Here is a 17,177-nt window from a genome sequence, read left to right on the forward strand (position 1 = left end):
AGATGGAATAACAAGAGGAATGCACAGGGACAGAAACAAGGAGGAGTTGAAGTCTTCAGGATTAAGACAGTTCAAGAAACCACAGCCACTTTACTGCACAGATATCTGAGGGGCTCAAACTCCTGGTTTACTATTCAAGCCCTTGTTGTTGAATTTACACAGTTCCTGCACACAGCTTCCAGTCCTTGTACTACCCTACTTGCACTAAGATGCTGCCACTCCATAAGTCACAAAATGGTGCAACCAGTGAAGCCCAGGTCCCATTACACAAGCTAAAAACCTGCCTCCAAATTGCTGTTGTACCTGCACTTGACTTGGCTCTTACTCTACTTATTGAAGTACTTATTGTACTTGCTGTGAAGTACATCAAAGAGATTAAGAGGGGGGGGAAATTAATCTCTGGGCAAACTGTTGTTATTGGTTTACAGACTCTGTAGTAGATATGGTACAAGCTATCTTCAGTGTCCATGCCCAAGATTTGACACACAGTGCTTTCAATAAGCTGTGTCAAAAGCCTCCTTTGTTCGTGAACAGAAAGTTCTCTCTTTGTTCAAAGATGTTACTGCAGGTCAGCGCACTTTTTGGTCTTTAGAGACACAAGTTTCAAACGTGTTGGTCGTGATCCTAGAGTTAATTTATTCGCTTTGCCCAGACACATCGAAGTGAGTTAGTTTTTATTTCACTCGCTGATGCATTACAGCAGTTTAACTAGATGGTACGCTGTGACATTTTTCTAAGAAAAACTGTGGGCCTTTACCAGACAGTAACACACAGCAGGTTTAGAACTGCTGGCCTCTGTACTCCAGCTTTTTTTCCCTTTGTAGACAAGATAATGAGCCAGCTTCTCAGAAGTCCCCTACAATTGCACATAAATGTCTTAAATCTATATTGCTGTTGCCAAGTGGCACAGAGTGGTTTATGACTGCTTTATCTCACCAACAACCAACACAGACCTAATGGCACAGACCCACTCAGTACCCACTTCTGTCAGTAATCCTGCAGGAACTTCCATAAAGGAGAAAAGCAAGACTGAGTCTCCACAGGGCCCAGAAAGCCAATACTGAGTGGTACAACAGCTGGCTGTTTTCATCCTCTTCAGACCCCAAAATTTTAGCATCATCGAATGGCTTAAAGCAACATATGTATAGATGTGCACACACACATACAACTGAAGACAAGAAACTGCATATAACCATTCCTCTCTAAAGAGCCCATCTTTGTTATGGGGACAATTTTAATGCTGTTACCTCATCTTTTCATGCTTATGATTATCTTATTCTTCCAGAAGGAAAGAAAAAATGCAGATGGAGGACACATGGAAAACAGAAGATGAGTTGTGGAGAGAAGTCACTGACCACTACATGCTGCACAGAAGACTCACATGATTCCAGTACTCGATAATGACCCTCTTTGACTGGGGACAAAGCCAAGCAAGGGGTACATGACTCTCAGTCCTGAAAGGCTCATCAAATCTGAAAACTCACACAGCTGAAGTGTTTATTTCTTCCACAGCAGACAACAGAATGTTTGTTTTAGTGGGTAACAGAGTGGGTTCTGTGGTCCGTTCTTCACTCTACTGTTGTTTCCAGCACTGAATTCCTCAGACTTCTGTATATCACAGATATTGTGGATCTGTAGCAAAACATCACTAGATTTTCCCAGATCAAGTCTGCTCCAGCCTCCAATTACCCTGTAAATAATGTATTTTCTTGAAGCTCAACAAATTCTTGATCCAGAACACATTCAGTTGGTCAATTTTTGAAACAGGACATTAAAACTTGACTCTAGTTTGTACAAATTAAACCTGTTTAAAGGCTGTGGCTTATCAGTGGCTGGAAACTTCTGCTCTCAGTGGCCTCATGCTAAGGGCAGAGGGCAATGGTTTTAGCACTCAGCACAAGGTGGTCTAATATCCAGGCCCATTCCAGTCAAGACACAACATCTGACTAAAACACAGGGACAACCAAAAGCTTGTTTGTTACTATGCAGCATAAACACTTTCCTCTTGACAAACCGAACTGCAGACCACACACATTTATGCTCCACAAGTAGCAGACTGCAACAGGAAGGGTAAGAATGACAGGAAGAAGCAATGCTCTTCACACTCCAGTAATAAAGACAATGTTTCTTCTTTCTTACTGCCAATGTTCACTCTGGAAACGTAGGAATGAGTTCCTAGACTGAAAGCCCTGGAAAATGCCACTGTGTCAATGACAGACTCTCACAGGTAGGACCAGTGAACTCACCTGAAGGGGCTTCAAAGGATTCAGGTTAGCACGGAAGGCTTGCTCAGCTGCATGGAGTTTTTCCTTTGACAAGGTGCAAATTAAGGCTTCAGAGTCCATGGCCACCGTCTGATTTTGGATTTTAAGATATTCAGATGACGTTGAGTTATTGCAGAGATCTCGCAATCGCATTCGATAACCAGACACAATGACCTAGAAAAGTGGGGAAGGCATGTCAGTCTCCCTTCAAATAAGACTCCAAGCAAAAAACTGGTTATTGCCTAGACAAAAGAAAACACTCATAACATTTCCAGATAGAGGTAAGAGGGCATTCTTCTCTACAGGTTGAACAGCCCTGACTCATACACAACTCAGTTCCAAGAAAAACGTTTCCCCACTGAAGAACATGGGAGAGAAGTCCTGGGGGAGGAAGGTCTCTCTTCACTTCTCCACAAACACGCACAGAGCAGCAGTGATCCTGTCCTCCCCAGCAGCCATTTCCTCCAACCAAGGGTACATGCATTGCCTAACCTTCAGTCTTCTGGGAACTGAGCCACAGAGACAAAAACAAGGGTTGTGACTAGACACAAGTCTGGCAAATGTATGTGAAGGGCAAAAGACCTATGTCCCAAACTCCTCAGACATTTCTGCCAGCCACATTTGCTGTGTAGTTCTGGATCAGAACCATCTTCTCCCTTAGCTCTAAAATATCTCTTCACTAACTGCTGAGACAAACCTTTTGCAGTGTTTTTGAGCAGATAACATATCAATGAAAAAAAGTTATCTTACTGGCTGCAACAGACGAGATAAGATTCTAGAGTCTTCCCTCACAGGCAAATTCTACTTAAGGTAATGGTTTGCTTGTCGATAATGTTTCTTAACCCCCAAGTAACCACCTTATTAATGAAAGAAGTTGATAAAATCCCTCTGTGTTACCATCAGACCCTTTCAGACCTTACAGTCTAGATTCTTCTAATCAGGTTAGTTACAGAATTTAGGCTCGCTGAACAACAAACAGGTCCATCTCAAAAAAGCTGCACACTTCATAAAGGTGATAAACAAGGAAAATGCAGAATCCACCGCTGGCAAGAATTTTTTGTTTGCCATGGGGCTAGACAGAAGGAACAATTTTATTGTACATGCACAGGTAACAATAGCTTTAGACTTCATTTCTTCTTTCTATTCTTTAATAATACCTGGCATGCATTGCCCAGTTTCCAGTAACAACTCAGGAGGATTGATCTACATCCCAGAAGAGTTACCAGCTCCTGAACAGCGCTGGTAAGTCTGAAAACTTTCTCATCTTTCAAAACCAAAGGGGTATCAACCATCTGGGGAAAAAAAGCACATTACGTTCAGAAAACAAGCAAATGGAACCGACAGAAGAGGCAGAAGATTTTTAACGCAACACTTGTGCAAACATTTAAGTCTGGTCTGTGTCCATATGCCAAAAATAGGATATTTCAGTGCCGGGCACTCAGCTGAATAAATCAGCTCTCTCTCATCAAAAAAGCTGGACTTTTGAAAAATTTTGGAGGTTTTTTGGGGGGAATTTTTTTTTATTTTTTTTTCTTTGTTTTTGTTTTTGGTTTGGGTGGTTGGTTTGGGTTTTGGGGGTTTTTTTGGTTGTTGTTGGTTTGTTGTTTTTTGGGTTTTTTTGCCAGCAGAGATATTACCAGTGTTATAGCTGTGCTGAAAAGGAGATATTCATGGGCTATGGAAATAACACTCCAGAGACCTGGAATTAGTCTAAACCAGCTTCCCCGCATGGACATATAGAAAACCAGTGTCTCCTAGTGTCTCAGCATTCACCCACAAAAACTGAAGGTGACCAACCTTTCCACCATCCTGAGTATGCCCATCTTTTTCACTCAGATTTTAAACTCTTTTGGAGAGAAGCTGCCCATTCCAAATGCTGAGGTCCACAGCACAAGACCTTAAATCTAAGGCTCTGCTCATCCACTCTAAACTAAAACATCCAGTCACACTAAGCCAGCCAGTTCTCTAACCATCTGCAGTCATCTGAACTCATGGCATCTTCAACAGGCAAAAATACATCCTAAGTGACAAAGTCCCCTAAGGACTCTCAAAATGCCAGGGTGGTGTCTGAAAGTAGTCACAGGTCATTGTTTTGTGTTCACAGGTCATTCTCTCCTGGGAGTGTGCCTGCTTCATGAAATAAGGAGATTTGCTCCAAGCAGAATATGCACTGGCCATTGTTATTTACTCCTCACTGCTATTCAATACATCATGCTGCAGCCCTGGCCCAGGACCTCACTGTGCCTCCAACTTTTTGGAGGGACAGGACCTACTCCTGCCTCCAAGCCACATAAGAGCTGTTTGGCCACACCTGGACAACAGCAGCATATTAGACCTGGTTAGACAGCTGCCTGGCTGATCCAGGAGCCTTCCAAATCCCTCAGCTGCCACTACTGGAGAAACACAGTGTTGAGCCACTCTGCCCCATGAAGCAACATGCCCAGTGAACAGTCCCATCTCCTTGGTGACTTCAGTTCCTTACTTGCTAGCATATCATAACTTCCTGCCTTGTTGAACAACCCCAGGACACAAACAGACCACAGAAGGCAGCTATATTTCCTGTGAGAGGTTTGCATACTCTGCATAGGCCCTTCCATATGAGCCACTCAGGCAGAGATCTAATAACTACTGCCTATTAATACTGAAGTCAGCTCAGCAGCGAGGTCAGATCTCCAACCCAGATCTCCCACAAAATCAAAAGGGGTCCATTTTGTGACTCAGATAAAGTCATTCTGCAGGAGGAGAGAGCTCTACATCTCTAGTTACCATCTGTGTTAGAAAAGTGCTCAAAGAAAATCTGGTGGGCCACTGCTCTGAAGCTTACTGCCCTCTTGCCCTGTTAGCTCTCCCTGCCATCCCTGAGCACGAAACACTGTTAAGATTTCACAGCCTCACTCCCAGTGCCCTAGCAGAATGAGGTAGGGAATTACATAAACAAGAACACAGCTTAAACCATTCAAGGAAGAACTAGTTGACCAATCACACCTTGACTGCCCTTCAGACATGTTATTTAGATGAAAGCCAAGCTTTTTTCTCCTTCTACTGGCTTTGCCCTGTACAACCGATACAACGTGGCAGTCACACAACATAAGTGTGAGAGCTGGGCATGCTTTAAAAGCCTCTCCACCAGCTTCGGAAGAATGACTATGTTGCTCTTGCTGAAGTCTTCCAGCTATCCTTCCAGAACCATCCGTACCATGATTCTGTCTTAATCTAGCTTGACTTTCAGGCAAATTAGTTTCAAATAAAACAAAACTTGCACCCTAAAATGATTAAGAAATTTTTTCCACTTTTTTTTAGTGGAACATATCCTTAACTTACAGGATTAACTATCAAACTGCACTAAAACAGATGGCTTGGCAGAATTTACTGAAGAACAACACAACTTGTGCAAAGCGGGACAGCATCTGTAACTACATGAAAACAAAGACTAAAAGGACTATTAATCCACCCCACTTCAATGAAAAGATCTGATACGGAGTTGGGAGGCAGAATGGATTTCCTTCTCCTTTTGCATACCATCTTTCGCACTGCCTCAAGAGAACCATGGGTCTTCCTTTGGAAGTCTCTTCTGACTTCTGCATTGGAAAGGATGCTGGTGGACTAATGCATCAAGCCTAGCAAAAAAACATGTTATGAACCTGAAAATGGCAGACAGCCATCATAAGACAGGGGCTCTAGCCCACTGTCACCACTGGCTGTATTTACGGCTCCATGGGAGCGCTCAGGAGTCTCATTTGATATCAGGACTCCTGTAGTACATAATTTTCAATGTGTCTGTCTTGAAGTGTTGGCCACAAACCTAAAAGCATGCCTCCTTCTGCTGCACAGGACTATAAGGCAGAGCAGCACATAGAAACCCTGCTCCAGTCCAAGCTGAGTGACCGAACAGTTAGAACAGCACAAGCAACCTAATTAATGTTTTACTTACATTAAAAAAAAAAAGGAAAGAAGAAATTCAGTTTAGCCTGAGATCTCAAGAAGACCAAAACATTTGCCCATGCGTTCCCAGCATCCTTTTACAGCTTACAATCAAATAAGACAGTAAATTGAGAGGGCAGGATGGAAGAGAGAAGCAGGGAATACATTTTCCTCTGTGTTTGTACAACATCCATCTCAGAGGGTTTCTGCACTGTGGATCTTGGCACTATGGCTAAACAAACAACAGACAAGCATTATGTTAGTGGTTGAAAGTGCTCTTTACCTGCTGGAGGTTGACCTCTGCATTCAGTAACTCCTCTACTGCAGATGATGGCATGGACACATTATGGTGGAGGAAGTCTGAGAACGTCTCATTGTCAACCAGGAAATCCCGAAGTTTTAAGTCTGGAAAGCGACAAAACAAGCAACGTTCTGGTCAGGGTAAAGCCAAAAGGAAACTCATGTGAGAGCTCTGAACAGGAAAAGCAAAGCTGACAAATGGAGGATAGGGAATTACACAAACCATGGCACAAAGGGAAAAGACGAGCTGCTGGCAAAGTGTTGCGAAGCTATGCACACTTCAGAAATGTCAATTCACGATGTCTTGACCTCAACCCCCTCCCCCCCACCCCCCAATAAAACAAAAAAAACCCAAAAAACCCAAAAAACCCACAAAAATCAAAACTCCAACAAAAAACCCAACAACCCACCTTTAAAAACAACTCCCTTTAACATCATTAGTTCAGCTCAATTTGCACATATGTACACAGAAGTAAGATACACCAAGCTTTTCCCCTGATCTGGGCTGAAACCCAGCATGAGCACTTAATCCCTGTGTTGTTACAGAACATGAGACTGAGCTGGTGCATGGACCACCAGGGATTTACTATCCCGCAGTCAATTATGTTAATAGTAGATTTACCACAAATTTCTAAGTCTGACATATGCAGACACACAGGTATGATACAGAATTGCACAAAGATCTAGCAAACAATCTTAACCACTTGGAATTAAAAAAACATTTGCAGGATTTTTTTCCATTTTCTCTCCCAAAAGCTTCAGCTTCTCAAGCCATTGGTGTTTCATCTCCTGGCTTTAAAACAAATTCCTGTCTTCATCACAGAAGAGGGGAACCATAGGGAAATCATAATCCAAGCACACTACTGAAGTCACAAACCTGAATCTTAAGAAACTGACCCTCAAACACTGTTTTGGGTTTTCTTCTAGAGGTTTGGGTTTGGTTACTTTTTTCAGTTGAGGGGAGGGGGGTAGTTTTGGGTTTTTGTTTGGTTGGGGGGGAGTGTGTGTTTCTTTGTTTCTGTTGGGTTTTGGGGTTTTGTCTTTTTTTTGTGTGTGTGGGTGGGGGGGGTTTCTTTTTTTTTTTGCTTTTTGTTTTTTGTGTTTTGGTATTTTCTTTAAGAGATAGAGGACACTAGTACCTTCATGATGGTGCTAATAAAACCAAGACAGCAGGCTTGACCCCCCCTATGGGCCTCACTTAAGAGCTGGACATGATGATCCCTGTGGGTCCCTTTCAACTCAGAATATTCTGTGATTCTGCAAACAAGCAGCGATGAGCAAAGCAGCTATGCCAGGAGGAGGCAGAGAGAGCAAGCACCACAGGATTTACCAGGGTGAAGATTTCCAGGCTGAGCTAAGACAAAACCAGCAAGGTTTTGTTGTTTTTTTAACCACTCTAGGAAAGGAGGACACACGCAGCCCAGAGCAAACAGTGGGGAAACAACGAGCCAGCCCTAAAGAGAACGTAATGACATGGGAGAACTAAGAGTTTGCACTTCCCCCCTCGTCCTATAGAGAACAGCTGTACCAGGGGGACCGGTGGTTCGGGTGCCACTTCTGCTTCCCGGCCGGAGGCAGGCGGAGCAGCCGCCGGGGGGAGGAATGAATCCACAGGCTCCGCTCCTGCGGCACGAAGCGCGCGGGGTTACTGACGGTCATTGCTCCCTCATCCACATATCCAGTTACAAATTCCCCGCTGCCTTTTTTTTGTTCCACAGCGAAAAAAGTAAATCACCCGCCTCTGCTGAGGCGGCGCGGAGGTTACTCTGGGGCGAAAAAGTTCCTCCCTCGCCCTCTCCTCTCTCTCTCTCTCCCCACGCAGCAGGACCCACTCGTGAACGTGCCGGGTCTGAGGCCGTGCAAACGCCCCACTGAGCCCCCCCCCCCCCAAAAAAAAAATAAAATCAACCATCACCCCCCACTCCCAGCCCGGGGAAAGCCTGGGAAAAGAGCCGGCTCCTGCAATAACAAAAACGTCCTCTTCTTTCCAGCTGAAGCACCCTGCTTCGCCGTAGCTGGAGGAAAAAATCACACACACCCCCACCACCCGATTCCTTGGTTAATTCCTAAATGCGCCAAACTCCCTAAGCACTTCTGCAGCTTGTTTATTTTTTGGTGAGATCATCTACTGTTCAGAAACTCAGATGGACAAAGGGGTGGCTGGCTGAAGGCACACTGGCATGCAGAGATCAGACGTTTGCAAGCTTTTTCATTTAATCTGTCCCCATTTAAGATATTTTTCAAGCTTCTCTTAAAGGGCCACACACCTTTTTTTTTTAAAAAAAAAAAAAAAGGCAATGATTTCCCCACTTTTCTGTTTCCACAGTGTTTTGCTGCTTTGGGATTTGCCGAGGCTATTTTGTTTGCGGGTTTGGTTTGGAGGTTTTTTTGCCATATGGAAGCAGGATTTTCTTGGTCGGGGACATATTCTATAGGCAATTGCAGGAGAGCAACCTGAAGTACACTGAGATTCCTGCTGGCCGGTCTATAATCATGACGAGGAGTAACAAAGAGCCTGGAGCCTGCCATCTTCCACAGCTATAATTAACCAGCCCAGCATTAACACAGCACTTATCCCCCGCCTTTGTCATGCCTAGCATTTTCAGACTTGCTCAACATTAGAATTCGCTGAAAATCAAAGCTGCCTTCCAAGGAATGCCTACAAACATCTGAAGGAGTTTTCATCATCATTTGGAGGAAAACACGAAGGAAACAGAACATGAAGTTACCAAAACTGCGGGACAATGCTTGGATTTCAGCCAGCTGATCACAAACCCGTGCTCACTAACCCAAGGCCACACATGAAAGCTCTGTGAGGCCAAGGAGCTAAATCCCAACACCATGGTCCCGGCTGCAGTGCCCTAAGCAAACAGCTAGCCTTTTCTTACCGTGCATTTCCCTCCCTCACCCCATGTGGTCCCACTTCCAGGAGTTGTGGGTCAGTGTCTTGTGCAACCCGTCTCAATCACGGAGGCACACAGAACAACTTGCACATCAAACCACAGAAGAGCACCGAACACTGCAATATCTAAATTCCTTCCCAGGATAACTCAAAAAGTCAAGAGTTAATAAAGGCTTCCTCTTGAAAACAGCCATTCCCCTCCGACGCGACCGCCTGCCCACTAGGACTTGAGGAGATACAAGAGCGCTATTTAAAAGAACTCCTCAAAAATTAGAAACAAAAGAAACAGGCGAGTTTTTTTTGAAGGCTAATACCAAGCTTACCTAATAATGCAAACACCTCGAGTGGAAGAAGTCATTTTACCACCACGAGCCTACTATGGCAGTATTTTCCTGCCAAAAAAGTTCAGACACCCTATCAAGTTACTCAAATGTGAGGCAAAATATGTCAGCTCAAACACGTTTTAACTCACATGTCTCCCTGAGAGCATCCTTACAGTCAGCCTTTGCAAGCTGGTGGGCACAGAAATATGCAGCTGCATCATCCAGGCAGCACATCAGAGAGCAACCTCTCCACGGACTTCCTCACAAAGACATGCAGCCTTTCCTTCCCTCTTGCCTTCATCTTCAAGACAAAACCAAAGAAGCTGCAGTCCTGCAGCAGGGTATGGCCTGTGGCTGTAACCACGGGTCCCAGCAAGCAAGCCAAGCCCCAGGCATAAATGTGGAGATGAACCTCAGGTCAGACTGAACTAACACACTCCAGGACTGTCAGATCTGATGTGAACCATCAGGCTTATTCAGTGGCGGGATAAATGTCTGCAGAAGTAATACTGAGACAGCTTTTCCCCTTGGCAGATTACTTTTGCAGTTTCAGTCCTGACACCAAGGGAGCAACAGCAGAACAAAGTACATAAAGCAGAGACTTTGTGTATAAATCATGCAAATAACCCCCAATACCAGCAGGTCTGGCAGGGATGAAGTGCTTTTGTTCTAACTAGTTTGGGCACAGTGTGGCAACACAAAAGTAGACTGTCCCCATTCACATGAAACAAGCAGAAGGAAGTCCAATTCCCATGCAGGGCAGGGAGAAAGATCCTTCATATGGTCACATAAGGAAGCTTCCAGCAGAATTGAGAGCTTTTAGATTCTGGAGGTCTTGTGCCTTTTAACCACAAAACCTTCCTTCCTCCCTGAAGTCACTGGTCAGGATTAGAGAATCACACGTGGCAGCATTTCACAGATATTGTCTTCGTGAAAGGCACAGCTGTCCTTCATTTCCACACAGTTCAAAAGAACCTTGGGGGCTGCATTCTGGGCATTGAAACTAGAAACTCTTGGACTTCCAGACTGTAGAGCATCTCCTACGAGACTGTAACACTGCTTTAAATATTTTTAAGACTTACATTTTTCTGACAGCCTAATTTTTTCCAGCACCTTCATCCCTGAGCACAGTGGTAGGCCAAGCAGTCTCTGCTCGAGAGCCAAAACTTTGTGACAATAGAAAAAAAGAAACAAAAAAAAACCTGCTCAAGTAGCTCAAGATAGTCACATGAATTAGTGAAGAAAAACAACCTCTATGCTTGCTAAATTATTGATTACACGGAACATCAAAACAAAAATGTGCATTATAGAAAAACAGGAAGTCAGTGCTATGTGAGGTCTCTGCTCCATGCAGACCAGAACCGAAGCACTGACTGTGCAGTGAAGAAAGTACCTGTGGTCAAAAAGCCGCAGGTTTTTAGTGTCCTCATTCCAGAAACACCTCCCCAGTTACCTCTGCAAGCTCAAAAGGTGGCTCAAGGAGCAAGAGAAACCATGGCTAGGAACAAGTTTTAATTTGCTGATCTTACTGCAAGGATGACTGTAACAGGTCCCACAGTAGGCAGTGACAATTTCCAACAATACTGGGAAGATCCACAGGCAAGCAGAACAAAAAAGCCTCTAGGGGCAGGTTACAGAACAAGACCTTTCTCCTCAAACTTCTCTCTCATTCTTTTCTGCTTCACTTGAAAGCAGAGAGGGCCCATACCTTCCTCCAGAAACTTAATGGTGCACTGTCTTTTATGATGAAACAATAGGGTGGAAAAACAAAACCCCACGGAAATTGTGGCTACATTTTTCATATCCTGAACACTGCCTTCTAAAAATAAAAGGCATGCAAGTGGTATTTCAACATATCTCAGTCCACTGTAGAATACAAAGCTCACCAGGTCTGACTTTAATTTGTGGGGTTTCTGCCCAAAGGGTTTGTGCCCATAATCTGCAATATACCAACTTTCAGACAGTTTAAAGCTAACAAGCTCAGTGAAAACACTGTGACAGTCAAATCTTCTTCACAGCCTCATATATCTTGACTTCCTACAAAGAACTGGGTGAAGGAAAAGGGAGAAGGGGCTTCACGCCGAAAGAGAATTCAACAGCCAAGAGGAAAGCAAGGCAGACACGACAATTTATCATCAGGGGATTTCACTCTCTACTGATGGAACATGCAAGGCTGAAAACAGCTACTTTATTTTCTTTATATTCATTCCTTTGGCTAAGCCTGTATTCATAATAGCCAAGTATCAAGGCGATAGAGAAGCTGATGTTAAATTCTGACCCTTATTTCTCACCACAGAGACTGACCATAGGGTAACCCAATCATTTTTGTAAAAGCAACATGAAGGCATCACAGCAAGATGAACAGCAAGACAGGATGAGGCATGAGAAGCTTTAGTTTCACTCTTTAGAGTCAGCAGGTTTCAGCTAGTGCCCAAAGGAGACAAAAAAGAGAAGTGGGCTCCCAGCACAGCACAGTCAGAGGCACCTGTCTCCACAAGTTAACAGAAGGAACAGAGCAAGGAAGAACATCAAGTGAGCAAACAAGGCAGTTTCTCCTCCCTTTTTGAAGAGTTCATATTCACAGTTCCCCACTCAGGTAAAGCCACGCTTCTACAGCAAGGGAAGGCCCAGGCTGATTGCACAGCTGGCTGTCAGGTTTGTGCAAAACTATTCCCAGTGCCCAGGCACAACTGAAGAACTAGGTCACGAGGCAGCCTCGTCACACAGGCCTCCTTCACCCAGGGAATTGCTTATTCACTAGTCACACTTCCAGCAACAGGAGTTTTTGCAAGCACATGAAGAGGCTGAAGCCGAGACCAAGAGCTGAAGCTCCAGCTCCAGCAGCTGAGAGCATTTACTGGTAGCACACATGATCACTACAAAGTCTCTAGCTAGAAACCTGCCTTACCTTTCAGCAAACCCTCACACGGTGAGAGGACCAGGGCAAGCAAACCAAAGGCTGTCACACCATTACCTTGTACACTGGAATTTTGTATTAACTTTCATTATCTGAGAAGTGTTCCTCATGCATAGGTGGTAGGTGCACTTGAACACCTGGACTGATTGTCACACTCATTACCCAACACTGATTTGTAGACAGAAGGTGTCTGAAGCTACTTCCCATTGGGGGGAAAAAAAAAAAAAAGAGGCTTTCAAACAACTTCAACAGGAGAACCAAAAACTGAACTTGAAAATTGACAATCATCTGCAGTAAACTGACAACCATCCAGAGGACACAACAATCTCCTAATGGTGAACCATATTACTGCACTGTACTCTAGTGAGCCAATGACCCTGACTGACAATGAAAAAAGGAAACCTTTCAGATGGAACAGTTTCACCTGCCTTCATCATACTCCTAACCTTGGACAACACATCCAGAAAGTATGATAAAGTAACATTTCTTAAGTTGGCTTTTTTCTTTTTTAAGCAATTACTATGTTCTAATTGCTCTTTTCTTCTAGGGCAGCCTTCCCCCTGTGTGGTGGGAACAGCTCTCAGAGCTGCCTGTGTACCTACTGATGCTGGCAAGAGCTAAAACTGCACTCTGAAAAAGTTGGACAGCCATACCCTGATTTGCTGACAAGAAATCAAGCAGCTCAGCAGGCTTGTTGTGCAGGATTGACTAGTGGGAAAATACAAGCCTAATTTGCTCACAGTCAAAGTGCTGCTCTTTGTGCAGCCATGGCTTGCCCTGTTTTCACAGTAGGCTGCAGCTCTCTGCTCTGAGGCCATCAGATATCCAACAGTGCTGCCTCTGCAGACATTAGATAACACCAAAGCGAGCACCCCCTTAAATGAGCACCCCCTTAACCAGAGCCCATTGTCTTCATATATTTGCCATGCCAAATGGTGATCTGAGTAGAGAGGAGGCAGCCTGCCATCCATCGCCAGCAGCTAGGATCTCTCCTGAGAGAAAGGGAAATGTGCCACAGGCCCAGGTCTTCTTTCTCATCTTGGGACTGCAAACATTGGTACCACCTCAATTCCTCTATAAGTCACTATTTCTGCTTAGAAGAGCTTTAAATCTAGTGGCCAGCACAATGACTGGCAAAAGCACAGCTCACAGCCTACACTAGTCACATACACGAGACAATCCTCAGTTAGCCTTCACTGGGGGTGACTTCAAGGATGCAGAGCCCATTTAAGCCAGCTGAGATCCCACTTCTACCCTCCATGGAAAGCCAGCAGCTAACACAAGGCTCATACCTCCCCTCGTGCAGTTACTGAAGTCCCAAAAGCCATCAGGCCCTCCTCCAGTATGACACACATGACGACAGAAAGACTCTGCATCAGAAAGCAAAGACACAAAGCACAGAAGCAAAAGCTGCAGGCTGGGCACCAGCAGCCCTGCCAGCAAACACAGCCTGCAGACCTCCTGCCTATGGAGGGGCACACCCAACCACCTCCCTAAGCCCCGTGTAATGCCACAGAAGAGATATTCTCGTGGCTTTCCCTGCTGCAAGCCAAATTCTGTTATCAGCACAGACAACTGAAATACAGCTTGCCAATGAAAAAAAGCAGAAAAAAAAACCTATGCAGGCTTCTACCAGTGCAAAAAAATGAAACAGGCTTCAAGGAGACACCTTAAGTACATTCATTCTATCACTTCAGAAGCAAGCCCTGAGCAGAGCTCCAAATCGTGTGGTGTTATAACTGGCTGAAAATTCTCAACGCTAATTTTCACAAAATAAGGACAAACTGCAAACTTCTCAGCCTCCGAACCGGCTTGTCAGTCACAGAGATGGCAGACCACAGATGTGACCAGATACAATACTTCATTATTTCAACAGAATTATTTCCAGGAGTGGTAAACAGAACACATTAGGGATGGTACAGGCTGCAGAGAAGGTCCTCTAAAGGTCAAATCCAGCTCAGGGCAAGATGGATCCTGGTAAAGAGGCAGAAAGTAAGGCTTTGCTGTTAGGATTGGATTTTCATTGCACTAGGAGTATTATGCCCTAGATAATATGCAGCTTTTAGGCGTTTCAAAACAAACTCAGACAGTAAAATACATTGGGGGGAAAAAAAAATAAAAATCAACAGACAGACTGAAAACCAAATGCCATGGTCACATCCAGCCACATACTGGCAATGGCAAGCACTCGTGTGAGCATACAAGGAATGGCATTATGCCAATAAAAAAGCATGCAGCTAAATAGAAATTGAAAGAATAAGCTGTGACCAAGGAGGACCCTGTCCAGAATTCCTTGTACTTGAGCAAGTGACCTTAAATTTAGTGGAAATTCAAGTAACAGGAAAAAGCAGGGCTGGACATTTTAATCAAATGACCATTATTAACAGCAGAAGTGTTTTTGAAAGGTTTTTATGTCAGCATGCATCTGGGAGACTGCTGGTTCAAATGTAAACAAAAGACACTTATATCAGAACCATTCTGAGTCCCCTAAACAAGCAGGTAGAACCAACCCAGCAGTATCCACCTACTTGGAACATATCACAGCACCAGCTGTACAGTTGGAAGAGCTTTCCCCGTGAAACTGGCATGGTCATGGTGAACCTGAAGCAAAATGGCAGGCAGAGCTTCCCAGGACTGAAGCTCCCTGGCCGTACTGTACTTGTGTTTGCCCCTCCTTACACAGAAAGGCTGACAAGAGGTGAAAAAGCTACCCCTCCCTTGGGTGTGAAGACTCATCCTGCCAGATATCCCTTCCTCTCACTTGCCACAAATTTGGGGAACCTGACTCACACCTAACATATTCTAAAGTTTAACAAGATATCAAGCCTGCAGTGAGCAGACCATAGTGGCTCTTGCTTTTCCTGTCTTCAGGAAGACCTGTCACTTCCAGACTAAGTGCCAAGCCCTAATGCTCCTCATCTAGCACACTACAGCAGAAGCTGCCTCCAGAACAGAGTCAAACCAATCCCAAAAATGCTAAAGATTACCAACAATAAGCAAGTTATTATAGTGCAACTAGTTTAACCAGAACAACTGTTTATGTCCACTGAAATAATTTAGATGTAGGTATATTTTCAATCTCCTATGATTGCTTCCTACATTTCAGTTTAGCTGGTCACTGCGAAGTTACCCTTATGGATAGTAATCTGGGTTTTGAGTCTCAAGTCCAACAGAAAGGAAGAAACCCTCAAGCTTTAGAACTAAAAGAAAAGACTATGGTTTGTCTGCCTAGTTTAAGGCAACCTTTGCAACCACTCAAACCCTTCACTACTATAAAACAGACTGTTGAGCAACACCACTTCGAAATAGTTGAAGAACTTTTTTGAGTCTTTGGGAAAGACTGAAAAACAGATGCTTAATAGATAAGGATTGCCCAAATTGACATAATGGCTTGGCTGGAGATCATGTCTCTTATATCCTACGTGTGATGCTACATTGCTGTTCACATCAGGATGCTCCCAACAGACCCTGCCTTGGTAGTCTCAGGAGCTCACCCTTCAGGTTGGTATTCTTCTGGACTGTCAATATACTAACTATTCCTTCCCTTCAGTACTGACATAACTTGCAAGCTGAAAATACACGTTGGAGTATTTGCACCACTGTGTCTCACACAGAGGACTGGAACATTACTACAAGACACAGAGAAGAGCAGTGCCTCCTGGTACTTTAGGAACCTGGTTCTGTGTACCAGGTTCTGCATTATTTCTATGGATACACTGGTAAAATTCTTTGCACTGTCTTAAGGCAGAAGCAGAGATAACATGAAAAAGAAGGAAAGAGACCAAGCATGCAAAGACACTTGTGGTCTTGAAGGGCTATTTCATTGTCTTGATTTGTGTTCTCTGGCTCTACAACACACTTTTCTCCACCTGCTAGGCAGTGGGCATGTGAACAGAGCAAGATAATAAAATATACCATGGCTGCTGACCATGTTGTCACACAGTTGTGCCTTTGCTGTAACAAAAGCTGTTGGGACGAAGAACTTTGATGTCCACATCTTGTCTCAAGTGGCAAAGCACTTTTTTCCCCCCTACTGTTCTGAAATAGCACTTTTGGTGGGTAGGCAGCAGCTGCTGCTTTCCTAAGGAGCTGGCTGGCACAAGCCAGAACAAGCACTCAGACTTCAGATATTGCTATCTTTGCAGTAAGCTTTGTCCCATCAGCAAATCTCCTTCTGGCACACGTGTATGCTCAGTCAGCCTCAGATAGGGTCCAGTTATGTTTCAGCCGCACTTATTAAAATAGATTGAGAAGCACAAGGAAAGGACCTCCTGAGAGGTCACACAAACCTTCTGACACAAACCTCTAGCAAAAATACATGCAAACACTAACTCAGATAATATTTGCCTCTAAAAAGGTATGTTCAGAAGAACAGAAAGGTTCAGGGAGGGGACGATACCCACCACAAAACTCACAGCAAAAGGTCTTATTTAAAATTCCTTAAAAGAGTCTTTTATTGCACCATCCTTAAAACTAAAGCTAAATTAGAAAGGGAAGGAAACTCTGGCTGTTTCCAGAGGATGTGTGTCACAGAACAGGCTGAATCTCCT

At 44.2% G+C, this 17,177-nt stretch overlaps 1 protein-coding gene across 3 annotated transcripts in view; it reads right to left on the reverse strand.

Annotated features, from left to right (window-relative positions):
- ABCA1 (ATP binding cassette subfamily A member 1) overlaps positions 1-17,177 on the reverse strand; it is a 90,379-nt gene that overhangs the window by 39,675 nt on the left and 33,527 nt on the right. For all 3 annotated transcript variants that reach the window (XM_032676850.1, XM_032676847.1, XM_032676849.1), the window contains exons 6-7: positions 6,469-6,590; positions 2,247-2,438 (exon numbers count right to left, since the gene is read on the reverse strand). In XM_032676850.1, coding sequence (XP_032532741.1) covers positions 2,247-2,438; positions 6,469-6,590 — 314 coding nt within the window. The remainder of the gene's footprint in view (positions 1-2,246; positions 2,439-6,468; positions 6,591-17,177) is intronic.

Source organism: Chiroxiphia lanceolata, chromosome Z (genome assembly GCF_009829145.1).
Source record: "Chiroxiphia lanceolata isolate bChiLan1 chromosome Z, bChiLan1.pri, whole genome shotgun sequence".
Lineage (NCBI taxonomy): Eukaryota > Metazoa > Chordata > Aves > Passeriformes > Pipridae > Chiroxiphia > Chiroxiphia lanceolata.